This window comes from Cotesia typhae, unplaced genomic scaffold, assembly GCF_013202065.1.
Source record: "Cotesia typhae breed Kobodo isofemale line unplaced genomic scaffold, CoteBio_Ctyphae contig_23, whole genome shotgun sequence".
NCBI classification, from domain to species: Eukaryota; Metazoa; Arthropoda; class Insecta; order Hymenoptera; family Braconidae; genus Cotesia; species Cotesia typhae.
The window spans coordinates 3257863-3283591 of record NW_027423729.1 but is presented as its reverse complement, the minus strand read 5'-3'; the positions used below and the strand labels follow the sequence as shown (position 1 = coordinate 3283591).

Genomic DNA, 25729 nt, shown 5'->3' with positions numbered 1-25729 from the left:
CTCCGAAGGGAATAAAAATTCATGTCAATCTACCACCGCATAATGTGGCTTAACACACTTCCATATTTTTCTGTATTGTCCAGAGCTCCTCCTATTATGTATATAAAATTTTTCAATTTTACTACCCGTTAAACCTTAAACCCAAGTCCTGGCTCTGGTCGCTGGTCAACACACTCTGATAAGTGGATCATCTTGGACAGAGCCAAGGGGAGCCAAGCCTCAAGCAAAGATGAAAAGTGAGATTGCGAGTATCGTGAATTTCTGATGACGGTTTTTCCATTTAAGGATTTTATTGAAAGCGGAGTATTCAAGTGACTGGTTTCTAGACTCTATAAATAACGCATTAGAGTGAGATAAATATTTGTATGGTATATTTATAATGGGTTACTATGGGAGTATGAAAAGAGACGGATGAAGATGAAAAAGTGCCGGGTGCCGTCAGTCAGACTCGCTGATTGCGGCATTGATGACACGTGTCCCGGATCAATCGGCTGGCCAACGACAAGCGCGTGCCACTATTTTTATATCATCGCTCGTTTTATATCACGTATGCGATTTTCTTCCTCCGTCTGAGCTGAACACAATACACTGTACTTTACACTCGTTTTGATTTTTAACTATCGAAAAAAGTAAAGCCGATGAATTTCTCTGTGAAAGCAAACATAAACCCCTTAGAGTAATATATTTCATGGTATATGATTCCTTTTTCCTTTTTGAAATATAAAATGATGATCAAACTTAACAGGATGACGTGGATTTTAAAAGTTGAAATTTTTTTTTTTTGAACAATGAACATTAAAAATAAAACTCCAATTAATTGAAATAATTTTTTAGATTGATTTTTTCAAATGCTTCAAATTGATCCCTAAAGATAATTTTATGACTTGATATTTTGATGGTACATGTACCTTAAGTTCCTTCTATTTTTCATTATTAGTAAATAAATAAACACATCAACGGATTTGAAAATAATAGAAATAAAAATTTATATTTAATTTAATTAACCAAATAAAAAAAATTATTCTTAACGATTCTCAAATACCTTTGACAAGCTTAAAAAGTTAAACCCCTATTCTCTGACTATAGTCACCGAAGAGTACGATACAATGATTTACCAACACTCGAACAAACATAAAGACATTGACACTGTGCAAATAAGCTCTCGGGAATGAGTATCCATCGACGGATACTAAAGGCAGGGGTATAATTATTTAGTTCTCTCTGGCGTATAATTCACGGTGTAGACACTGTTAGACTACGTGACAGCAGGAAGAGAATCGCTGAGGTATACCATCAGTAGTATCGCTAATAGCAGTAAATAGTGGTACTCGTAGTCGTACTAGTAGTAGTGGTATATAGCAGTACAGTAGTTCCAGTATAATTCTCAGGACTCTGGATGAGAGACAAACCCCGCGGTCTAATACCAACTCCAGAACCCCCTTAGGGGCGTGTGCTCTGGACAGGGCCAAGTGCTACTGGGGTCTAAGGGTGCAACTGACAGCCCGAGACAATTAGCTTTTTGATACACTCGAGCTCATCAACCACAACAAGAAACTATTGTCAAATAATCTAACTGTTACTCTGTCACTATTACTTTCTCACTTTATTCATCTATACAATCAGAATCATAATCATCAGTTTATTTTCTTTATAACATTTAATTACTCTGAATGTACATATTAGCGTGAGGTGTTTTTATAACAATGCGTTGTCGTCTGGTGGATGGTTGACCGATTGGTAGCTTATGCAATTCAGAATTTTCCTCTTCTGTCTCCTCGGTGTCCACTGAGTCCAGAGTCGGAGTACAGTGTTTGCTTTTGGCATCCCACGACTCATTTTCAAGACAAGAATATTCCTCGTAGTTTGGTTCTTGAGAAGTTTCTGAAACTGTAATCTTTGTTATTGACAAGCTTGATTGCCGAGGGATTTGGTAACTAGTTCAATAAGTCACTTTCAGGTTCCTAGACATTTGTTGTGGGTAGTAGGTCACTGTGTTTTTAATGTATCGAGACAAGTAGGCTAAGATTAATTGCTCAAAATATTTGTGATGATAAAAAATTATAGGATTATTTTTAAGGGAAATTGTTTTGAAAAAGATTTCTAAAAAATCTTTCAAGTTTTTAATTTTAAGCATTTGAATCATTTACCAAAAAATTTTTTAAAATTTTGATAAAGGTACTAAAACAATTCAACTACCTGGTGGAGGATCAGCTAAAGGCGGTGAATAGCGAGCAGTAGTCGTACCAACTTTAACTAGTCCGAAATCTTGCGGTGGTATATGCTCATTTAAAAGACCAGCTGATTTTATTGAATCATTAAGTTCCATATTATGCAGATTGTTATCGAAATTATACTTATCATCTCTGCTCAAGTCAGCAAGTTCTTGAAAAAAATGTGTGTAGTTTCCCCAACTGTTCTTTTCTTTCTTCAGCAAGGGAAGACTGTTCGAACTGCTTCCGCTGTCAATGGTCGTTGCGCATAGCGGCATAGATACGGTATTTGCGGGCATAATATAGATGCGACCATTGCAGATAGTTATTGTCGTCGCTGACGGTGATTGTTGCTTTAGATTAGAAAAATAATCGAGTGGATAGCCCCCCGAGCCAGCAGGATGATTCGGCGATGAAATATTTGTGGTGATGGCAAGTGGATTATCACCAATTACAGTGTCGCCTTTTTCGAATGACAATGGCGATCCAATTACTTTGGTTAGTGTATCGGGATCATCCGATGGTGATGGCATTGTTGGAGATCTCTGTCCCCATGAGGGGTTAACTATACCTGACCCACCTGCCCACGGCAGCGACGACAATGGCACCTGGTAAACGAAAAGGATCTTTATAATCTGATTCCTCTCTAGTCCAAATATAAAGCGACCTTTTTTACTTTAAATTTAATAAAAGAACAAGCCCATATAAAGTACTTTGGGCATGTCAGGGTCTAACAATGAAACCGAATCAGGTCGCGTGTGTATTTTAGATTTGGGGCGAGAAAAATAGTGATGTGGAATGGAGGTTTTTTTGTATTGTTATTGTTATTATTATTATTCTTTTTGTGGGGTGGAGAATACAGTGAAGGTTTAAGATCATTTTTTTTGGTGACTGTAAAAGTGGATTTTGGAGATATAAAGATTTTGTTTTGTTTCTTTTGAGTGTTTTATTTTTATTTTAAATTCAATTTTAAATCTCCGGTTATTCTATTATAATTTTATCTTTTTTATTCATTTAAAAATTATTTATTGATACAAAAAAAAATGAAAAATTCACTAAGTCTTTTATTTGAATTTATTTACTATAAATAAATCTTAAGTAAAATTTATTTTTTAACACTTGAAATTTTATAAAATACTTAGTAACGCATCTACTGAGGACATCTTCAGTAACTACAGCGATACTAACATTTTTTTAATTTTATCTACCAGAGATGGCGCTGTAATTTCCTCTAAAATATTTTTTAATTTTTATATACTTAATATTTCTTATCTCTTCTCGAATCACCAAAAAAAATATTTTATTCCAAATCTTCTAATTTTTTTACATTAGAAATTGCAATATTACAAAAAACAAAAATTTTTAACATGAAAATTTAAGAGTTAATTATAAACTATAATTTTTATTAATAATAACAGTACTAAAAGCAAATATTACCACTGGAGAATCAGATAATTGAATAATTGGATGTTTATCATAAATAATCGGTTCACCCACGAATCTCGGTTTTATAATTTTGGTCTTTCCTGATTGATAACGACCCTCTGCAATAGATTCAACATCTTATCCACCATAGTAATAATCAAATAATGGAATTACGAATTTTTTTTTCCAAAAATTTTAAAGCTTAATGTCAGTTCCCTTGTGGAAAAATTTTAATAAGTACGAATAATAGTTCATAAAGTTTTTTATTTTCTTAAAACGTCAGAGAACGTTTTCAGAGAAATTTTTACACAAGGGTTATTGCATTGATTAATTACATAATCCCATTAAATAGAGTAAAAACAATCAAAAAAAGTACATAAAAAAATTAATAGTAATAATAATTTTAGTTAAAATTATGACCTTGATTACTTGCAAGCTTGGATCTTATTATTTTATTAAATGTAGTAGTAATACGTCGCCTTTGACCGCGGGCATTCAAGCAAATAATTTGGCAAGGTAGTCTCTTGGATAAGTCCAGAATCGGGTGTTCAGGTGTCATGAGGGTGGTGAGAAACTTATTTTTATCAGCGCTGGCGTAGTTGGTGTTGATGTTGCTATTATCATCATTAGAATTAACAAACTGGGTGAATTGAACAGCTGTACCTCTTGAATCATGACAAATCATGTCACAAGGATGAATAACTTGCTCCTCCACTGGACTACGAGTGTCATCATTGACGGTGGGATACAATTCCGTCAGATTAATCACGTACAAACCCTCCATGTCGATAGCCCGGGGCACATTATTCACAAGGCCGCGTTTTAGAGGTTTTTTATAGCTGTCAGAAAATAATTTTGAGAAGGTTGTGTCTATCATGATACGCTGCCCGTCTGGAAAGGTGTAATTTGATAATTTTTTAGTTGAATAAGGAGTATTTTTAGTTGGCAGATAGAGCTTTCCATGGTTTTTATGAGACCCTCGAGATGCCTGATGTGATTCTTTGGGCACTGCCGACGGGTCTTTATCTTTATCTTCTGATTGGGATGATTTATCGCTGTGAAAATCGTATACCAGTTCCTCGACTTTTTGATCCTTCCTATCCTGACAATAGAAATTTTTTATTATGATGATCCAATTGGCTGATAATTATAATCAATTAGTAAAAAAAAAATTATATTGAAATCAGTATGTTAATTTCAACACGAAAAAAAAAAAAATTACTAGAATGTTACCTGAGGAAAAAACGACGATTCCGGTGAATTAATAAATCTATCTGAGTCAGTATAGTCTAAAATTTTAACATACTGCTGATCAGGAAAGACAACTCTATTATGATCATCATTTTTCTTGCTGCGTTCAACCAAAACAGTTCTTGAAGAAGGAGTATCAAATTTAAGTTCCCCCGTTGCTTTGCGATCAGAAACCATTTGTGAATCAACTACATCCAAACCACGATTGTAGCTTCCTATTGATCACAAAATAATTTTAATAATTAAAACAACAGGAGGGTTCAAATATTGATTAGAGTTCTTTATAAAAAAAATTCACCTGTATTACGATCATTGAAAAACCTGAAAAACCCTCCGTTGTAATTATTCAAGTAACTAATAAGTTCGTTTTGGCTTCTAGGACACTGAGGGTATCTTTGGTAGCAGACGTCTGGATTTCCTCTGTTGTTCCAACCCATCAACGCCGATTTTCCGAATGTCAGCAACGGTGATGAGATGTCAAAAGTCCTCGTCGTAAGGTAACTGTAAAAAATTATAAGTAATTAATTTATTAAATATAAAGACTCTCAGAAATCAAGTAAATACTGGCAACAAAATAAATTACTCAATAAGCGAACTGATTCCGAAGATAGAATTGCTACGTTTGAATCCAATATTTCCGGGTGTAACACCTGAGGCCACTTCGCAGATTATTCTGTGAACACATTTTCGGTCATCGTATTTATTTATCGATGAAAATGCTTCTAGTAGATTGATTCCTAATATTCCAGGCCGTGGATTTGGGTTTGTAGGGTAAATTTGTCCAGGATATTGGTAGTAGTTTCCATCATTTCTTGGCAACGGTCCTCGTTTCTTTAATTTAGAAATTTTTAATTGTTTAAAATAAATTAAAAAAAAAAGAAAAATAAACAAAATATCTTACTATGTCAACAAAGTCGGTATAAAAAGTTCTAGCTTCAGCATGCGGGACAAATTGGCTCTCATCAATGTCTTTATTCTTATAAGTCATGAACAATTGAGCTTTGTCATCCACCGATCTCGATTTTCTGTGTTTTGTTCTGGGTACCAGCTCATTAATACATCTAAAAAATATAAAATAAATAATAAATATCGTGGCTTATCGATCCAAAAGTAATCTAATGAAATATCTGACTTGAACAAATCGTTGACGGTATAAAACTTATGAGTCGTTTCAAAGCGACAGTAACGAAGCTGATGAGTGTTATGTTGAACTTGAACGGGACTTGAGACAACCGGATGAGTACGAAGAAGCCCTACAAGCACAAGAATGAGGACAAGGCTGATGTTCTTCACGAGCCAAGTCACTTTCGTTTGCGGGCACTGGGACATTGAACTCGAACACAAATACATGATACTAAGTTGCTCTTCTCGGCAAACTTTTTCACTCACTTTCTTGTTACTCTCAAGTTAAACTTAAACTTTATTATTTTTTTTTTCCTCTATTCTCGATCCTCGGTCTTTGTAAAAATTTATTTTTAAAAATTCCTCACGGTCGACTCACAATGAAACCGGCATCCGATATCGGAGTAATTAAAATTTGTTTTGTCCCAGCGAGAAACAAGCAATTTTAATCCACTTTTTTATCGGTTGTATTTATTCGTTTTAATCAGTCATAAAAAGTAAATGACAATATTATCAAAAAAAAAAAAAAAATTACTGTTTAAGAATAATTATTTTTTAAAATGTTGACTCTGTGAAAGGAAGTTGACGACTGGTTGTTAAACCAGACTTATTTTATGTTCTACGTTTACGTTACTCTTATTTGAAAGCAACGTTTGGCGTGGGTTGTCAACGTTTTATATTTTCTACTCTCTCCAATTTGTTTTTTCAATTTTATCTCAATTACGTAAACATTTTGTTCGCGAATACAACGATATTTCAATGAACAAATAAATAAATAATTTTGTTTATGTATTTATTTAAAAAAATAACAAAAACAATTTTAAGTCAAGTACATTTTATAATAATATTAAAACACCTGAGGTAATTGTCGTCTGACGAGATAATACACAGCTTCACAAGTCACAACTATGTTTATAGAGTGATTGTGATTACTAAATTACATATTTACAATTACTAGGTTCGAATTTTATCATAGTAATAATTATAGCACATCAATTCCTCTCCATTAAATCTGTAGGGAAATGTCGGAATTAGTTGGTTAGAAATTATATTAATATTTTTTTACTTTAATTTAAATTAATACTTACATAAATTTTTCTAACGGATGAAAATGATCAATCAGATAAATTTTCATCGCAAGCACGTCGTTTAGAAAGCTGATGGCAAAGTCGAGGGCTGCCAATTATTTCTCCCATAAAGACACTCAGTAAATAATTTTCTTTCATTGGATCTGGTGACGACTTGTATTGACTGTAATTAACAAAGTTATTGTGTTAGTACTATTAATTTTTGTTAATGGTTTATAGTTTTAGATAAATTTAACCGCAAGAATTATTAAAACGCTATAAAAATTAACGGAAATTCGTGTTATTACTATGAATTTTTTTATTTAATTCTCTTCTTCATTGATTTCTAAAGCAATTAGAATTTCCAGAAACTAAAATTAATTCGAGTTAATTAAACGTAATGGATATAGTCTAAAATTTGAAGAATTTTCTAATTAATTTTTTTTATCGTATATTGTGTTAAGTGTAGTGTAGTGTAGATCTGTAAGTAAAGAATTATCGAGATACATTAGAGCACACGCGCCAAGCCATTAAGACAATCTGTACCTGACATTGCTTACAACAAAATTTAGTGTAAAGCTACAAGAGAGCTAACGTCTAAACAAACAGACAGAATAAAGTAGAATAGAATAGAGCAGAAGTAAAGCAGAGTAGATATACAATAGAGTCCTTAGAACTTAGACAAACAAATGTCGCGGATAATCCGTGGATGTATCTCTTCAGCTCTCGATCTTGGTTTTACGAGTACGAGTCGAGCTTTCGTGCCATTAGCGAGGATACTGAGCGAGGACCAAACACTAAAGTATATTTTTTGTCTCCCGGTGCTTTATTTTCGGTAATAGCTGACGGATTTACGCTATTACCCGTTTCCCAAATCCCTCACTTGGTTATTTATTTATTCGACGATTATCTACCACTGTCCTCTACTCTGTAATCGTGGACTTTAGCCGTTAATACAGTAATAGAATGAGGTATAGTGCAAAATTTGTACACCTTTGTCCTCGCAAAAAAATTTATAACCGTCAATTATTATTTGACCTTTGTTTTCGTCATTGGAATGGACTTGTCGTCTAATCAAGTTTGTTATTTTACGATCGTTAATTTTATGCCGATGAAATCGTGATTGCTTTGAAAAAAATTTTTAAATGTAGTAATAAATTTATTCGGATGACTAATTCATTTCTTTTTCATGTTTATTGGTTAATTATAACCACTCAAAAAAAAAAAAAAAAATTATGATGAAAACATTTTTTTCTAATTATCTAGAAATAATAAATTCTACTCCGTAATAAATTTGAATACGTTTCTAACTAATAAGAAAAGAGTTTTTAAATGTTAAATCATCTGAAAATCTTTTTAAAAATACAGTAAAAAAATTAATATCAATGATTCAAAATAAATTGTTTCTCAAACCGTATGACAATTCAAATTTAAAAATTTTTAAATATTAAAATCAAAAAAAGATATAACTACCTAAATATTTCATCCCAATCAAGATTCGGATCGCGATATCCTTTCTTAAGTGTAATAGCGGCAAATTTGGCACAGGTTCTCTCATAAATGCAAACTTTTTCCCCCATTTCGGCAATTAATTTCTTCTCCACTTGGTCAATATCTAATATCTCCTCATCTCTCACAGATCTTTTACCTCGTCCCATGTAGGTCTCTGTAAAAAAAATTCCACTAAATTATTGAAAATCATTCATTTTACTCGGAATTTTTCACAAAACTTAACTTCGACTTCTATGAAAACGAAAATAAAATTTTTTCGATTTTAATTGCGTGAAATAAAATTAATTAATCTAAGTAAAATATACAGATATCTAATATATTATTACACTTGACGTAAGAATATAATTTGATACACAGTAGCATGAAAGTTATATTTTAACTAAAGAATTCAACACTTTCGCTTACAAGGACGTCCGGATTCCAATTTATTACCTTTTTATATTAATCACGTTATTTCCCCTATATTTATTATTCACTTATTATTATAAAACTCGAAAAACACGCTTTATTTTACACTTTTTAAAAACATGTAATGATACAATCCACATAATAGTAAAAAATTTCTTCCTCAACAAAAATAAAACCATCAATTTAATTAAAAAGTCAATTTATAAGTGATGCTAAATTTTGTGCAATGACTAATTCTATTTATTAATTAAAAAATTGATGCAACATCTTAATTTTTCATTATAGTCGTGTTTCTTCATAAAAAAAATGACTAAGCCAAAATTTAATACCATATTATGATAATAATAAACTCACGAGGGTTGAGAGAGTAGGCCAATTTCTTAATGAAATTAGTAATTCTGACAGCGGCAATGATGACAGGAAATCCGACTAATTGGACTGGAAGTTCAAACGCCGGCTCCTGGGGACTCGGTGCGGATGTAACGTGCCCTATTGCTAGTAAGCAACACACAAGTAATATCCATACACGTGATAACTCCATGCCTCAAGTATTTAGTTCAATACACCTTTATCACTTGATTATCAAAGTGAATATTCAATAACCTCTCTCGGTTATTAATTTACAAATCTAATCGGCTTCTGTCTCATCCACTATCCCCTCTCGTTGTTATTACTTTAGGTCTGCAACAATAAGAAAATTTGTAAATTATGCTACATATTTACTATTTATTCTCAATGACTGATTAATATCTCGTCAATATTTAAAAAAAATGTACTTTTTATTTATAATTTTAAATTAAAAATTATCCACACTCTAATTTATTTTTTAAATAAAAACTTACATGAGTGTAATCAAATTATTCATAGAAATTTGTTGTATTTTATCTAACTGAGAAGAATAATTGATTCAGTCAAAAAAATTTCATGATAATTGAAAGGGACGGGGATTTGGTAAATGATTGATTGAGGGTGAAAAAATAGCAACAATGAATACGTACGGAAAATAGTTAGCAAAGGACCAGAGTATTGAAAGCGACACCAAATAATGTCTAAGACCACGACAATGCTCACTGGCTGATAAAAAACTGGCTAAGAGTATTTTGAAGTACTGTGATGTCTGGCCAAGGCACGGATTCAAAGAGAAAGTGTTTTACCCCACCGTGGCCACCGACGTGTGGTTTAGGTATCCACTTGATTGTTATTATTATATATTACTTTACACTGTATGGAACTGGGTGCTGGGTTCATGCACTGAGCCAAGTGATTACGAAACGCCGAGAAACCATTTACTATACACACACCGGAATACATCTATTTATTACACAAAAGTATATATTTATATTAAAGCATTTTGCTGCACGTAGTATCTCACCACTGTAACACCGTTTGTTTATATTTATATTATCAACTACTCGAGGTTTCATTACTTTGTGTCACAGAAGTTCAAGTCTATTATACATATTTGTGATTTTTTGAATTTATCTTATTATTTTTAATTTATAAATGATCAATTTTCTATTTTTACTGTTATTTATTTTTAACGTCGAGAGATAGAATGATTTTATAATTTTTGATGTATTTTTAAAAGTTTACTTTTGATTAATTGGACTTTAAAACTATTAATCAAGTTATTATTACCAGCCATTGCAATTGCAAAACTCGTCTAAGAGTTATAGTTATCATTTTATGAAATATTGCGAGCACTATAATTAAATAAAATAATAATTGGAGTACAGAGATTATTAATCCAGAAAAATTATATATAATTTTCTATAATTAAATATATTTTTTAAAATTAGAGTTCATTTTATCAAATGCAAATCCAACAGGAGAATGTAATTTAAAATTTTTCAGATTGATATTTTTATATTGATTAGAATTTTAATTCAGAATTTATTTTTTATTATTCAAAAATTATGTCATAATAATTTTTCCTCTGAAAATTTATTTTTCAATCAAAGCTTAATTTTTTATAACAATTTTATTTTCAAAAATTCTTATTACTTTAAAGCAAACAAATATTAAAAATTAAAAACCAATTGATTAAAATGATGTCACATTTCTCGATACTCGTAAATCGCGTAATTCCAGTAACATTAGTCAAAAATAAAAAGTGTATGTTTGAATTTAAAATAACTTGAGAAATCAATATCCTAGATGTGTGTTGAACACCTTACGACATTATGTAATTAGACGTTTTAATATTGATGTAAGGATATATTTTGTAATTGTTATCGATTGGTCGTTTCCGCGAGTGTACAAATTACTGATAATCGGTACAAAACTTTCTATCACGTAAACGCACTTACTGTGACAGACGATGAATAAAAATCCGATTGATTAGAGAAATTGCAATGCCTCTGCTTCTATACAGCAATTCAAATTATTTGCATGCACATACATACATAAATATATACACGCATTAACTCGTAAGCTCATCGGCTTAAAGGCTCACGGAATTTCGAATTAAGCTTGGTATAATTATAAACTGTTATATGTACATATTATATATAATATTACTCTCGTTAGATAAAAATCCGCTGGAAAAAAAAAAAAAAAAAAAAAAAAAAAACTCCAGATCTACTTCGTACGCGGAGTGTTGTATTTCTTCACTCCGGCACTCGGGGAGAAAAAATTCACTCTATATTTTTTATAGTGTGATGCAACCAATGTTAAAATAATTAATAAATAAAAATCTCACTCTGAATTGAAATTATCACCATAAATAGATTTTATTTTTTACGAGCCGGAGGTCAGTAATGATAATCATAATAATAATGATAATGATAGTGAGTATGAGAATAAGGACGGAATATAAATGAAAGATGACAATAACTAAAGAGTAAGTTGTAATTTAGTAGATAGTATTAAGAGTATTCAGAGTTATCGTTAATCTCTCAATAGCCAGTGAGTATTTGCAATTATGCTGTAGGAATTGAATGAGCGAGGATTTCATCAGTGGTAAATGCTCTTGCTCTGTAGGAGGTTAAAGCTAGTATTCAACCTAAATGCTGGACAGTATTGCTCGGATAATTGGAAAACTTTGATGGACATAGGGGTCAAAAGAGTTTCCTCTTTCATTTGTGTGACAAACACAAATATATGTGTATATACACACATAAATATATTTACTAATACAAGTAAAGACACAACACAATTACGGAAATTCATGTTTTTGTCTCTGGCACGTCAACGAGTTCTCAGATATTTTAAATGACGCTAAATAATAATTACGAGACGAAAATGACCAAGACAATCTTCATATTTAATTAAAAATATTATTTACGTTTACTTACGTTGTATTAGTTGTAGAAAATACGCTGAAAGTTTGATATATATTTATACTTATACTTATACCAATTGTCATGACACCAGACATAAAACCGAATTTAGAGGATGGACTTTTGTAAGTTTAGTAACTTATGGTCCTTTTAGTTCGAGCGAGCTCTGGTTATATACGAAAGTTTTTTTAATAAAGTTTAATTAATTGTTTCGCTTTTTTGTAGATAGTTTTGTTAGATGTATTTTGTATAAAAGAGTAAGACATTGAGACATGAGTTTTTGTGAGGTCTGAGTTTTTGTTCTTGGCCTTGAGAATAGACAAAAATTATTTAATTGGCTGTTGACGCGTGATATAATTTGGGTTGTATAAAAAAAATTCTTTTGGGGTATTTGATTAATGTGTTATTAAGAATTGAAACGCGTTACAAAAATGAAGATGTTTTGGATTGGCCTGGATTTATATAATAGATTATAATTTTTTAGAGTTTGTACTAATAGTACGAAAATATTACCAGAATATCAAATAACTTAAGTATTTAGTGTCAGTATAAAATTTTTTTATTAGTTGGAAAATTTTTAAAAGTTTTTCTTTAGTTTTTCCTCATTATTTAATTGTTAACTAAAATATAAAACTAATTTTTTTAGAGCCAGTAATAATATTTCTTTCTTAAAAATAAATGAAAATTTCATTTATTTTATTATGCTATTTCTAAATCATTCTTGATATTTTTAAATAAATAATAACTTTAGGAAAATGTTTCAAATATTTTTATTAAACGATTTTGTGAAAAAAAATTGAAACATTCGTAAAAATTAATAAAATCGATAAAAATGAAATAAAATAGAACATTTACGATAATCTAATTTCTAAATCAGTAAACTCTTTAATAATAAAAAATTTTTCATTAAATATAGTAACAACTCTAGCTATAAATTATTTTTTTATTTAAATATAATCATAATTGATAAATCATTTAATAATAATTAAAAATATACAAATAAAATTTTCGAAGCTAGTTTCTGTCAAAAATACAATCAAAAATTTTCCCATCAAATTAATAATAAATTACAAAATAAACAACACACTTAATAATTAAACGAAGGCAATAATAATACAATTACTTATAACATTAAAAATAAATGGAATACAACAAAGTTTGACATGTCAAATTCTATAAGTAATTTTTAAAATTAAATTTACACCTAATGATTTAAATATTGTATCACAGATACCACAATCAAATGACCCGCGGATCATATTTTTTTCAGTATTGAATTGGTATTTTTTATAATTAATGTCCTTGTTAGGGTAGATAGGCAGGTTGGTAGGCAAATAAATAAATAATCAATCGTTAACGTAGACGGATTTTTTTCATCATACTGAGAACACTGGAACGAGGTAACGGGCACGTAGGATAAAAGTTGTGGCAGCCTTGACCTTCGATACCGGCAATAAGTTGACCCATATGTGCGGCGAAGTGATACCTTGAAGCAACTTCCGCCATTGTTGATAAACTTGTATCTCTGTGAATTTTTAAAAAACAATTAGACCGTCGCAATATAACAATCATAAAGTGTAAATATATTTTTAATTATATACTCATTAATAGTCTAGCTTTTTTTTTAATTATCAGATTATCAATCATTTGATTTCTTAATTTCAATAGGACAAATTAAGATATAAAAGATACTTTAAAAATTGTTTGATAAAAAATTCAACCCAACACTTTTTTATAAATTTTTTCAATAGTTGCAGTGATAGTTGTTATTTATACAAATAAATATTGCAATAGGCTGTTTAAAAAAAAAGTAAACACTAATGGTTATTACTATGTAAAAAAGGAAAAAAAATAAATAAGCACAAGGCAAGTTACCTTTTACTTTCTTAGTTACTAAAACAAGTACTATTTCATGCAAGGTTAACGCAATTTGACTACTAATTTTTTGTCAATTAAAAGCATTTATCTCATTACCCTATTGTATCTTTAAGGGAATAGAATTGAAGGCTAAGTTTTATATTGCACGATTCATAACGCGAAGCATATTTCAAACTAAAAAAATTTTTCAAACTAATTTTTTTGAGTCAAGACTTCTTTTTAAATCAAGTTAATTATTTTATCATTTTAGACTTAATGCTTGTTTCACTTAAACAAAAAGTCAATTTTTCTAGAAAATTTGAGAATAAAAAAAAATATTTAATTTTTTTTTCCATGAGTTTGTTGACATTAATCTCTTAACACAAACCCGGCAAGCAATAAAGATCGGACATCCGAATCGCGTGTGTAAAAATAAATAATAGATAATGAATAGAGTAAAAAATAATCTTATTTCCCGTAGTATGTGAGTGAGAGTGTAAGATACCGTATTATATTAACTAGTAACAATCACTATTCGGTATTAGTTATTATATAGCATTATTATACTATCGTTCGTCACGCTGATGCCAAGATGATGAAGAGAAAGTTTCGGTGTTGAATAATCGAGGAAAGTGGTCACAGTTAAGTGCCGCTCGTGTAATTTAAACTTATACCTTTAACTCATGTCAATAAATATAAACCCAAGTGTACAAAATATTCTCCCGAGTATATATATATATATATATATATATAGGCTCTATGACTTTTCGAGACATTATATAGTTGTTATGCAAAAAACGAGAGAACGTGAACGTAATACCAAACCAGACACAACCTCAATTTTTGGAACTGTTGTGTAATACTTCAGGGAGTTACTTTCACATTTAGGTCGTCGTTTTTGCTATCGTTATACTTTGAGACCTTTCGAGTGAAATATATAACACACTATAGAATAAATTTATCGTGACTAAGGAAGTGAATAATTTATTTTATTTTAGTTCAAAATCATAAATTTGGTCATCAATTTTTTAAATAAAAAATTTGCTTATTAATTAATAATTGCAAGTAATTGAATTAAACTTAAACTTTCGAATTAACAGGCAAAAAAGTAACTTGAGTTATTTATTTATTTATTTATTTATTTAAAATAGTGACTATTGAAATTAAAAAAAAAATGAGAAAATAGTGAAGTTGTATACGGAAGTAACTAGCAGACAGGTCTAGAATAGAATGAGTCGCTGTATATACAATATTACCTACTAGTAGAGTTATTACACGGGTAAACGAAAGTCGTGAAAGTGGCCGTGAGTGCAGCGACCATGAAGTTGAAAGTATAAGTAGGATTTAGCATTTTATTAAGAGGAAATCCGCATAAATGCAAGACCAACGACTTTATTTTATTTTAAATGTCACCATTAAATCAAACAAAGTATATTAAAATTTGCGTTTATGCTTATTCATAATAATTATCCACAATAAATGTATGTGTATAGTAATGCAGAGAGTTATAAAAATTATTTAATGCCACGGCATCGTTAATTATTTGTAATTGGCTCCTAGCTTTTAGTATAGTAGAAGTTTTACGTTCAGATCGTTAAAATGATATGATAAGTGAGTTTAAAAGCTTTGGCTGTTACATCGTAAAATTTGCATTGTGTGAAGTAAATGAAAGAATGTTTTTCATTATTTTATTGAAATGAGGATTACCTGATTAAATTAAGGAGTGATTTTTCCATCTCACTTAATTGAACTTGATGCGACGATGCCGTTAACTCGCAAATAAGTTTTGGCAGACATGCGGTTTTTATTGTCATCATTATTTGTTCTCTCCGTGACATTACTGTTTGAAATAAATATATTAGTAATGTGGTTGTTTGTTTGGAAATAGGGAAAAGTAAAATTTTTTGCGATACTAAATTTTAAATCAAAGTTAATAGTAGTTAACAAATAATCAAAACAGATAAAAAAAATAAATTAATTACAAATTGTATGATTGGATTTTTAATTCAGAATTAAAATTATCTAAATTATCTAAATTTAAAATTTTGTGATATTAATAGAAAAGAATTCATATTTCTTATTGAAAAAAATATAGAAATTGAGTTATAATTTATCAAGATAAAAAAATAAGACATTTGTCAACTTTGATCTATAAAAGTGAGAAGATTAAAAAACGTAAAATAAAAATTATAAAAGTGCGTCTGAAGAATTTCCATGCTAATTCTTGGAAAAATTTATTTTCTGCGCAAAAATTATGTACAGTTATTTGGTAAAATTAGTATAACTAATTTAAAAAATTTTACTTTATTTTATTCTTTTAATTGATTAAATTAAACTATGCCTATAAGTTTATAATTGCAAATGATTCTTACCATTATCATCATTTAATTTTTTACCGTCAGTAATCAACGAATCACGTTCGGTGTTAGAGCTCGAGGTTTGCAACCTTATAGACGAGTTGGCTCGTTCCATTCCATTGCCAAAAACAGAATTTATTAGACTAGTATAATCCCCAGCGAATACTAGGAACATTCCAATAAATATAACTAATCTCACTGTTCCGGTGTCTACAACCATTGTTGCTTATTCCAAGATCACCAAAGCCTTCGATAATCACCTTCAACAATTACAACTACATTTATATCAATAAATAACTTACTTCTTATTTCTTTTTTTTCAATAATCTTTTACATTTGATTTCTTTATTTTGCGTGTATTAATTCAGTAAACTAATGCGAGTATTTGATTTACTGAAAAGTTGTAAATTTTGATTATAATGCAATTTAATTTTATTGAATGAGAAATTAATAGTTTGATACGTTATTATATTTACGATAATGGCAGTGATGAGAGTATAAATTTAAAATAACAAACAAGGTAATACAAGCGAATTTAGTACGTTCGCAAAACTCGTTCGCTCACAACTGAATACAAGAATTTAACTTACAAGGCAATGCTAAACTCTCACTTTCTTCTTGCTCCCACTCTTTGTTTGAAATAATTGTTGAATAGCGATGACTTTTTTTTTCATTTTTTGTTTATTGTTTTATTAAAAATAAAATGTATTTATTAAATTAATTAAAATATTCTCTTATAATCAATATTTGTTTTCAAAAAAAAATTTTTTCTAATGTAAAAATAAAAAAAAAATTTTTTTTTTTTAAATCAACAACATTGTCTCTAGAAAAATTTAAAAGGAATGACTAAATTTTTATTTTAATTTGCATAAGAACAAAATTTAATTTCATTTTAAATAAAAAATTCTTCAAATTTTACCAAAAAATTATTTTAGATTAATTCATTTAAAATTATCAAAAATATTTAACAAACTTGATAATTAATAATTAATAATTTACAGAAAAATTTTTATATACATTATAAATAATGGATAAATATATGATTTTGCATATTTTGCTAAAAAAAATAAAATAATCTCAATAAACGTATTTATAATTAGACACTCGATGCCGTATTTCATAAAGCGATAAAATCAGATGAAGCTGCTACGAATCACACCGAGTTATGACGTAAAAACTTATACACCAGCATTAAGAATTAACACTTACATAACTAAAAAAAAATCAAGTTCACTATAATTTGCGATTTATTTAATAATTATTCCTTATTATTCCAGAAATACGATATTTGAATTATAATATTAAAGAGTCACTTAATTGCTTTATCTATTCACTTACTTATTTATGGCCAGGACACCCATTAATCCGTAAGCGATAGATTATTCAAGCCACACGCGAACAAAAATAAAAACAGAGTTAGCTAAACATTTATTAATATAATAACCGTAAACAGCAAACGTGCGTATAACTAGTAAATTAGTGAACTGGTGAACGTCAATCCGGTTCACTGAATTAACTGCGAATGAGCTAAAAGTTTAAGCCACTGAGAACTTACTGCAAGGCAGAGAGACTAATCTAGTGGTGATATCGTGCCAGAATTATATAGATAGTTGTAGTTTAGTTGTTATTAATTTAAACTCTCAATCTTGGATCTCGATTCATACCTGCACAGTGAAAATTCAATCTTTTACCGGCAGAGAGGACTTGACTTGTTTTCGCATTTATTCATTTCTTCTCACACTTGACTGCTTGAAATTGTAAATTATTGTATTATTAGTATCGGATGGAAAATTAACTTCATTCAACGGAAAAAATCTTGAAGTAGAAAAATCATTTTTATCAAATTAATTCAAGCAGCAAATTTAACATTAAGTTTCACAATTCACAATGCTTCAAGCCATAGAAATTATATTTAGAATTTTTTTTTAATTATTATATATTTTTTTTTCTTAAAGTTCATTAAAAATAAAATAATGAAAAAACTTGTATACTAAAATGTTAAATATAACATTTTTATTGAAAAAGAACCAGATGACCGTGAAGTTAAATAATTATCCAAGACTATAAAATTCTTCAAAATAATTTTTTTGGTTCAAGTTTTTATCTCGGATCAAATGAATTTTTTTCATCAATGAATACAAAAAAAATTTTAAATTAAAGTTATTAAGATTTCAATATATTTATTATCGATTTTTAATTTTTGATGCAAGCATTCATAATTCTAAAATCAGAATTAGTTTTTCAAAATATTATGAAATTTTTAAATACTTACTTTTTTTTATCTTTCATTACAAAATAATTGTTACGCTTTCATTGCTGTCATTTTCTGGGCTTTTAATTAGTTATTTAGAAATTTTTGTGAATTAGATTACTTAATTGTGATAAAGACGCATGAATGCTTCAATTTCAATAAAAAAAAAAAAAAACAACGGGTACAATTTCAATTATAAAAGTATATATTGCATTAAAATTAAAATAGTATAAAATTAAAAAAAATTTCTCAACAACAAATAGCATGCACATGTGTAAATATTTTTTCAAATGACACTAAAAAAATTTTCCATTTAACAAAAATTATTAATTTAATGATAAAATGTAGAATTATCTGGAAAATGGCATTGCAAGTAATTTGCTACAACATAAACACGAGTTTACTTATTTAATTACGTAAGATTCAATTACGATCCAATACGATTGAATTATTTATTTTCGAGAATTACAGTCTGCATTCAAGGACGTAAATGTATTTAAAAAAAATCCCGAGCGTTATACATAGATAACTCATTTATCGATTAACATTCACTAAACAATGTTATTTGAATAATAAATCGCTCATTTAAATTTGTAATTTTTATATTATAACTGTTATAATTTCTTTTTTTGAGTATTATAATTTATCAAAGAGTATATCAGCTAAAATAAAGATTTAATGGTTCTTGTCCCACGAAATATCGGAGCCAATAATGATTTAGCAACTCGCGATGTCAAGTCCAACGGGATCTTTTTTTTCTCCACTAGTTTAGATATCCTTACTTTGTCGCGTGGATCTAAATAAATCAGAGATTAGTCTTTGTGTTTGTGTTTATATTTATATTTTTAAATTTATATATATATATATATATATATATATATATATATATATATATATATATATATATATATATATATATATATATATATAATGAAAGGAATGTGTTATCGTTGATTTATACGAATAGTCGTCTCTCACGAAGTCTAGACTGGACGTCTTTAAATATCTATATAAAATTTTAATAATATAATGTATTCAAATTTATGTTCCTTATTTCAAGGAGATATCTTTTTCTCGGCAGTAGTCTTATGAACTGTTATTTTACAAAAAAAAATTATCAATGACTTAACAGGTCCATTGTTTTTTACATACAAGTCAAATTTATAATTTTAAAAATCTAAACACTTTTTTATGATTTTTTATAAACAAAAATATTAAAAGGCCATTTTTATTTTTTTAATGTTGAAAATCAAAAAATTAAACTTACTGTCATGTGATGATGAGTCAGAAGAAACTTCAGCAGATGCAATGTTACTTGAATCCGATTCTCGGAGGTGAACCACGTCCCTTAATCGGTCGAGGGACAAAGATACCGTATTTCCGTGGCGGTGGAGTTGTTGACGGGAATGACGGTTCCATAATCTTTTATTATAATTATTATTATCATTATTGTTTTATTATTAATATTTCTATACTACAAAAAATTGGAAATGAATTTAGAGTGAATTTTCACTATATAAAAATAAAAAAAAGTTGATGCAATTTTTTTCTAATATTAAAATTAATTTATTGTACCAAACTAAGAAAAAAAGTTATATTAATTTTAAAAATCTCTAAACATGCATTTTTAAATTTTTATTGAATAAAAAATCAAAGAATTCACGCCTTAGAGTTGTTTTTATTACGAAGATGAATAAAACATTTCTCGGAATGAATTTTATCCCGGAAGGAACAAATCAATTAAAAGTCATTCATTCCAAAAATTTTTTGCAGTGTATTGTTATATTATTAGATTATCAATGCAGTAAAACCGATAGTCATTTTGTTAGAATGCAAATGACCATACTATAAACGCATAAAATTAATTACTAAAATGAATAATAATTATAACGGATACCTTGACATTTTCAAGCGAGTCTGTGACAAAGTTCGAACCTTCCGTGCATTCACCTTCCTGCTGTGAAAGCTCGAGGACCTTGTTGCGCGATTTTTCACCAGTCGTCCGCTGAAATTCATCTAATATTTTATAACAATTTTTGTTTTTAAAAACCGGCACAAGCAATATTTTGAATATTTACTTTCTGTATAATTCTCTCCAAAGCCTCCAACTTGTCGGTCGTCATCATCAATTCATAATTTATCTTCTTTATCTGCAACAATCAGTTATCCATTTAAATTAACTGATAAATAATGCATCGATATAGAGTTTTATTTATTGTTTAATATGCATACTTCGTTCTCTAAATGCCGTGCCGTGATTCTCTGTGCTCCTTTCTGCAATTTTTTATTTTTCGGTTAACGAAGACAATTTATTTTATTTAAATTAAATTCATTTCTATCTTTACTATACTCACGGCTTTCATTACCACTTCTTCGTACTCTTGTCGTTTATTTTTCAAAGCAACCACATCCGCTAATTTCTATAATAAATAATTGTATCATGTTCAAATTTTATTACTGTTATAAATTTTCATTGTAGTTAATAGAACTCGTTATAGAAGGGTCAATTATAGAAACTTTATTACATCAATAAGATAAGACATATTTTTTATCTCTCAATTTAAAAATATCTTAATTACGATTCATTAAGAGCTGTAAATTAATCTTAATTTTTAATAAGCGAACATTTTTGATTTTTCGACGTTAAATTTTTAAATTTAACGTCGGTATGTTGGAAATTATAAATTTTCTAACAGAAATGTTAATCACTCGTTCGCTAAACTATTGTTATAATCGAAGAAAGTAGATGATAAATTTAAATACGTAATCGGGGTCAATTTAAATTATTCAATTTACTTTTTTAGAATAAATTTTCAATTATTTATTCATTCTTATTAACTACTAACGTTGTAAAAAATATTTTTATATTGAAAACATTGATCTAGAAACTATTAAAAATTTTTTTGCTACTATTTTAGTTAAAAAATAATAATGATAGAAAAAAAATTTTAAAGCTGAAAATTTTTTAAACTGTTATAAAAATTTTTAAACTATCTTAAAAAATTGATCCAGACTCTTTGGATTTTCTGTAAAAATTCTGACTTACATTTAATTTACCACTTACATTTCTATTTTCCTCAACAGTAGTCAGCATTTCTTGATTCGATTTTTCAATTCTCTTCATAACCTACTCCATAAAAAAAACGTGTCAAGATTTAATTTAATATTTGTTGCATTAATGATGAATATCTTACCCGATTGGCGTACCAAAGAGTAACGTAGAAAAATATATATGCAAAAACGCAAATAAAGATGTTATCCAAAATATATTCACGTATAAACGACTGAAAGAATTGTATGACATTAAAAAGTAGATGGATAGAAAGTGAAAAAAAATATATATATAAATATAAATATGTTGCTTTAAAAGATAAAACAGATTAGTCTATCAAAACGGATGGTCTCTGTGACGGAATAAAATGGACTAACCTGACGATCATAAACGTTAATGAATTTGAGTATTGGATGCGACCTGGCCAGCCGAGAAAAATAATATTGCCTTTGCGAGTACATGATGAACTCGACAATCCATTAGCGTTTATAAATTACTCTGAAGTGTGCGCAATATTATTTATACTCTCGTTAAATTCTGTTTGTGCTTCTATCATTTAATTACTATAACAAAAATTTTTAATTAAACAGTAAATGAGTTTGTGACATTGCGACAGCTATTGCTCTGAATTTGGCCGCTAATGTTTTTAGTTTTTAATTTTTTATTTAATCAGAGTTCAACTTCAATTTAAATTTCAATTTGTTTTTTATTTCAGTAAAATTAAATTTTTTAATATTAATTTTATCAAATGGCAAACTCTTCAGACTTCAATCAAATTTAGTTCAGTAACTTCTCCTTTGACTTTCTGATAAATTTGAGAGTAGGCAATCAATTTAATTTAATTTTAGATACACTCGATAATATTATTTCTCCTATTTTTTATTTTATGCAACGTTTTGAACTTCCGGTACACGAAAATATTCAATTTTTCAAAATAATGATATGAAGGATTCAAACCACGCGCAAGAGGGTCTCATAAAGCAATTTTCATCCTCATACATGTTTTTAATCATTCATACAAGGATGTAATAATTTTCCTTGCCATAATTACTATCCGTGAAACTTATTAATTTAACGACGTTTAATCTCGTATTCACAGCATGGCCTTAGGGTCCGTTATCGAAATTCTCCGGCCATAGAAATCCCCTCTGTCAAAAAACTTCACATCAACCCTTTACTTTAACGAAAAACTGTTCCCCAAAATTTATAATTTTTATTTTTAAAATTACAAAACCAATTTCTATCTTTCTTAAAGAATGACCGTAACTCCCCAAAAAAATTATCACACTTGAATTGAAGAGGGATTAACAGTAAAAATAGTAAAAGTAGTCTTTAACATCTAATCTTACGGTAACGTGTTTTTAATAAACAACTCTGGCTTGACACAATAAATTTTTAAGGACAGAATTATTTAATTGTTTTTACAGTTGATTTTACTGTTTGTTTTGGGTACACTGTACTTTAGTCTCTTATTATACATTTGTAGGGAGACATTAAACTACGTTTAACCCTAGCTTGAGGTCTGTTTGGCTAACTTATTCGTATTTAGTTAGTCAAGCTGAGCCGTGAGGCGTCATGGGAAATGACAAGTGCCGCATCAGAGATCTTCTATCTCTTATATAAATGTTATATTTATATTTCATCACATATATATATATATATATATATATATCAATATAGTCTGATATATATATATATATATATATATATATATATATATATATATATATATATATATATATCAATATAGTCTCGGTTCGGTAATACTCACACATGCTGAGGTACTTGGGCCTATTATGTCATTATCGATCGCTGTATTTATAAAAAGCTTATAAAGACCTTTCATGTGCTAATCTCTGTTTATTTGATCGAATGCTAATATATGAGGGGACTAGATTCTATTACTATACAGGCATATATATATATATATATATATATATATATATATATATATATATATATATATATATATATATATATATATACGCTACTACCGCTGTAATTTATTTTCACCCTTAAAACTTTCAGTTCAAAATAAATAAAGTTGAGATTGACTTTTATCTTTATTTATTTATTTTATTAATATTAATTAGTGTCTAAATTTTCTGTTAAAACTTTTTTTTACGGATGGATAAAATAATTTAAATAATAATATTCCGATCTATAAAAGTCAACACGTATTATTTTCAACCTAAAATAATATACTAACAAATTGATAAATTGTTTTTCGTGATTACAGTTCAATAAATTACTTGCAGATGTCATTAGTAATTACTTACCGGAATAAAAAAAATAATTGATTGTCACTAATAACAGGCTCTCATCAATTCACACAGTGAATGCGAAGAGACACGTCAGATAAAACGTTTAAATTCATCCTGGAAACGGTGGATCTGAAAAGTTGGCTCTTCGAAGTGGAGACAGGAGATAAGAGTACGGTCGATGATCCTGTACCAGCAGAACAAGCCGCGAGAGAGAAAACAATACTGAAGCTAAGAGTATCTGTACACAGATATAATACTGAGTAGAGGCTGAGAAGCAGCCGCAGAACTCGGTAATGTCGGCATCGGGAGACATAATCGATTTGCCGTGTAGCCAACCGTAATTCAACCCCCTTTCTCCCCCTTGCTCACTTCTCATCCACCTTTTATTCCTCTCGGAAGCTTCAAGTTTGAGTCACGGTGTGACAAGAACGAGTCTAAGTCTCCTGTACACAAAGCGTCCTCTCGCGACGGCGTCTCATACTACTCTGTCCTTCCAATCAGCTTTCTTGCTTCTGCCATGTCTTCATTCTCCTCTTTCTTTCCTCGTTCTTCTTGTACACTCTACCTATACATGTATATGTATATACAAATATATGAAGAGACAAGAGAAACCAAAGGCGCCATCCAACCGAGAAATTACTCATCGTTCTGATTGAGGTTAATTAATTAGATAATTAAGTCCCCGTAGCGACCAAGAAATACACTCAAGACTTAACTTGGACGTGTATCTTCTTAAAGTCTATAACACTATACCCTCTAGGTAAATTCGTTACTTCATTATGAACAAATATACCCAGATAAAATTTTTTACAAGGCTTGGCTCTCTGGTTAGGCAGCCGAAAAATCAAAAAAAATAAATAATTGCTCGTTATTAAGCTAAGGGATTTTTTTTGTGGATTTTGCCACCCTCAGTCTTTAGTTCTTGTTAATTCATTTTGTTTCCCTGATGTCGATTCACGAGGAAAAAATTTTTATTAAATACAAAATATTGTTGGTTTGACAAATTTTTTTTTTTTTTATCAATTAATTGTAGTTTCAACAAAAAATTTATTTAAAAAAATAATTGAATTGTTTCGTTAATATTAGCAAAAATAAAAATGCCATCGTTGTGTTTCGGTGTGAAGCAATGTGTCGCTAAGATTATATCTTAATAGTTTTATAACAACGAACGTGGAATAGAGATTTTTATCTCCGGTGTGCTAACTTCTGCCATTCGTTCCTCTTCACTGTGAATCAGACCTCTTCGGATGGGTTGAAAATAATAATAACAACACAAGTAATAATAACAATGAAAGTAAAAAAAGAATAAGAGCATGTGTATGCAACGAATTGAGTTTCGAGCACGTAATTCGCGCTTACTTTTTCATCCCCTATTCGCGTATCTATTTTCAGTGTGTGTGTATATGTCATTCGACGGTGGAATCCGTTCGCTGTTGTGGTAATGTGGAAAAATACTACAGTATCTACGTGAACCAGGGGGTGGTAGGCGGATATGTTAGAGCAGAGCGAAGCAAGGGGAATTTGTGTACACTTATTTCATGCCTCGTGTACTATTGGAATTGAATCGCTGGCAGTACGTGGCCAGAGGGGGAGAGGCCACTGCAAAAATATTTCGCCCGTTGAACACACACTATTTTTCAGTAGGTAAAGTAAAACAAGTAAAGGCTTGAGA

The 25729-nt window shown here is 29.3% G+C and overlaps 4 protein-coding genes across 9 annotated transcripts; all 4 read right to left on the bottom strand.

Moving 5' to 3' along the window:
- Positions 1-1650: 1650 nt before the first annotated feature.
- Positions 1651-6688, bottom strand: LOC141524726 (uncharacterized). The gene is made up of 9 exons (XM_074238742.1): positions 6019-6688; positions 5788-5947; positions 5470-5717; positions 5185-5387; positions 4869-5101; positions 4056-4737; positions 3648-3754; positions 2197-2818; positions 1651-1887 (listed from the first exon to the last, which is right to left on the bottom strand). The coding sequence occupies exons 1-9, from the start codon at positions 6234-6236 to the stop codon at positions 1658-1660; spliced, it is 2703 nt and encodes a 900-aa protein (XP_074094843.1). The 5' UTR covers positions 6237-6688; the 3' UTR covers positions 1651-1657.
- A 96-nt stretch (positions 6689-6784) lies between these two features.
- On the bottom strand, positions 6785-10784 carry LOC141524730 (uncharacterized). Its single transcript, XM_074238747.1, has 5 exons — positions 9994-10784; positions 9350-9676; positions 8549-8741; positions 7097-7259; positions 6785-7020 (listed from the first exon to the last, which is right to left on the bottom strand). The coding sequence occupies exons 2-4, from the start codon at positions 9534-9536 to the stop codon at positions 7124-7126; spliced, it is 516 nt and encodes a 171-aa protein (XP_074094848.1). The 5' UTR covers positions 9537-9676; positions 9994-10784; the 3' UTR covers positions 6785-7020; positions 7097-7123.
- A 2421-nt stretch (positions 10785-13205) lies between these two features.
- Geko (geko) lies at positions 13206-18020 on the bottom strand. 6 transcript variants are annotated; one of them, XM_074238736.1, is made up of 5 exons: positions 17829-18020; positions 17081-17151; positions 16506-16765; positions 15841-15973; positions 13206-13801 (listed from the first exon to the last, which is right to left on the bottom strand). In XM_074238736.1, exons 3-5 carry the CDS (start codon positions 16708-16710, stop codon positions 13630-13632), a joined length of 510 nt encoding a protein of 169 aa, XP_074094837.1. In that variant the 5' UTR covers positions 16711-16765; positions 17081-17151; positions 17829-18020; the 3' UTR covers positions 13206-13629. The 6 variants fall into 6 exon arrangements, with proteins under 6 accessions (XP_074094837.1, XP_074094835.1, XP_074094836.1 ...); XM_074238734.1 differs by having other exon boundaries at positions 16506-16750; XM_074238735.1 differs by lacking the exon at positions 17829-18020 and adding an exon at positions 17700-17718 and having other exon boundaries at positions 16506-16750.
- A 1017-nt stretch (positions 18021-19037) lies between these two features.
- LOC141524940 (uncharacterized) lies at positions 19038-22254 on the bottom strand. Its single transcript, XM_074239127.1, has 9 exons — positions 22171-22254; positions 21936-22025; positions 21806-21868; positions 21096-21161; positions 20974-21015; positions 20820-20891; positions 20639-20757; positions 20009-20163; positions 19038-19537 (listed from the first exon to the last, which is right to left on the bottom strand). Exons 1-9 carry the CDS (start codon positions 22252-22254, stop codon positions 19404-19406), a joined length of 825 nt encoding a protein of 274 aa, XP_074095228.1. The 3' UTR covers positions 19038-19403.
- Between the last annotated feature and the right edge of the window lie 3475 nt (positions 22255-25729).

Bases quoted from the DNA above. Each gene is read 5' to 3' on its own strand.
- LOC141524730 (XM_074238747.1), bottom strand. From the start codon at position 9,536: ATGGAGTTATCACGTGTATGGATATTACTTGTGTGTTGCTTACTAGCA. The intron at 8,742-9,349 runs GTGAGTTTATTA...TTTTTTTTACAG, and splicing joins GGCCTACTCTCTCAACCCTC to AGACCTACATGGGACGAGGT. The intron at 7,260-8,548 runs GTAGTTATATCT...TGTTAATTACAG, and splicing joins GATTGGGATGAAATATTTAG to TCAATACAAGTCGTCACCAG.
- LOC141524726 (XM_074238742.1), bottom strand. From the start codon at position 6,236: ATGTATTTGTGTTCGAGTTCAATGTCCCAGTGCCCGCAAACGAAAGTG. The intron at 5,388-5,469 runs GTAATTTATTTT...AATTTTTTACAG, and splicing joins GGAATCAGTTCGCTTATTGA to TTACCTTACGACGAGGACTT. The intron at 2,819-3,647 runs GTAATATTTGCT...TTCGTTTACCAG, and splicing joins AATTATCTGATTCTCCAGTG to GTGCCATTGTCGTCGCTGCC.
- Geko (XM_074238736.1), bottom strand. From the start codon at position 16,710: ATGGTTGTAGACACCGGAACAGTGAGATTAGTTATATTTATTGGAATG. The intron at 15,974-16,505 runs GTAAGAATCATT...TATTTCAAACAG, and splicing joins AAAATTAAATGATGATAATG to TAATGTCACGGAGAGAACAA. The intron at 13,802-15,840 runs GTAATCCTCATT...AAAAATTCACAG, and splicing joins TCACTCCTTAATTTAATCAG to AGATACAAGTTTATCAACAA.
- LOC141524940 (XM_074239127.1), bottom strand. From the start codon at position 22,254: ATGTACTCGCAAAGGCAATATTATTTTTCTCGGCTGGCCAGGTCGCAT. The intron at 22,026-22,170 runs GTTAGTCCATTT...CAATTCTTTCAG, and splicing joins TTAACGTTTATGATCGTCAG to TCGTTTATACGTGAATATAT. The intron at 21,162-21,805 runs GTAAGTGGTAAA...TATTTATTATAG, and splicing joins CTGTTGAGGAAAATAGAAAT to AAATTAGCGGATGTGGTTGC.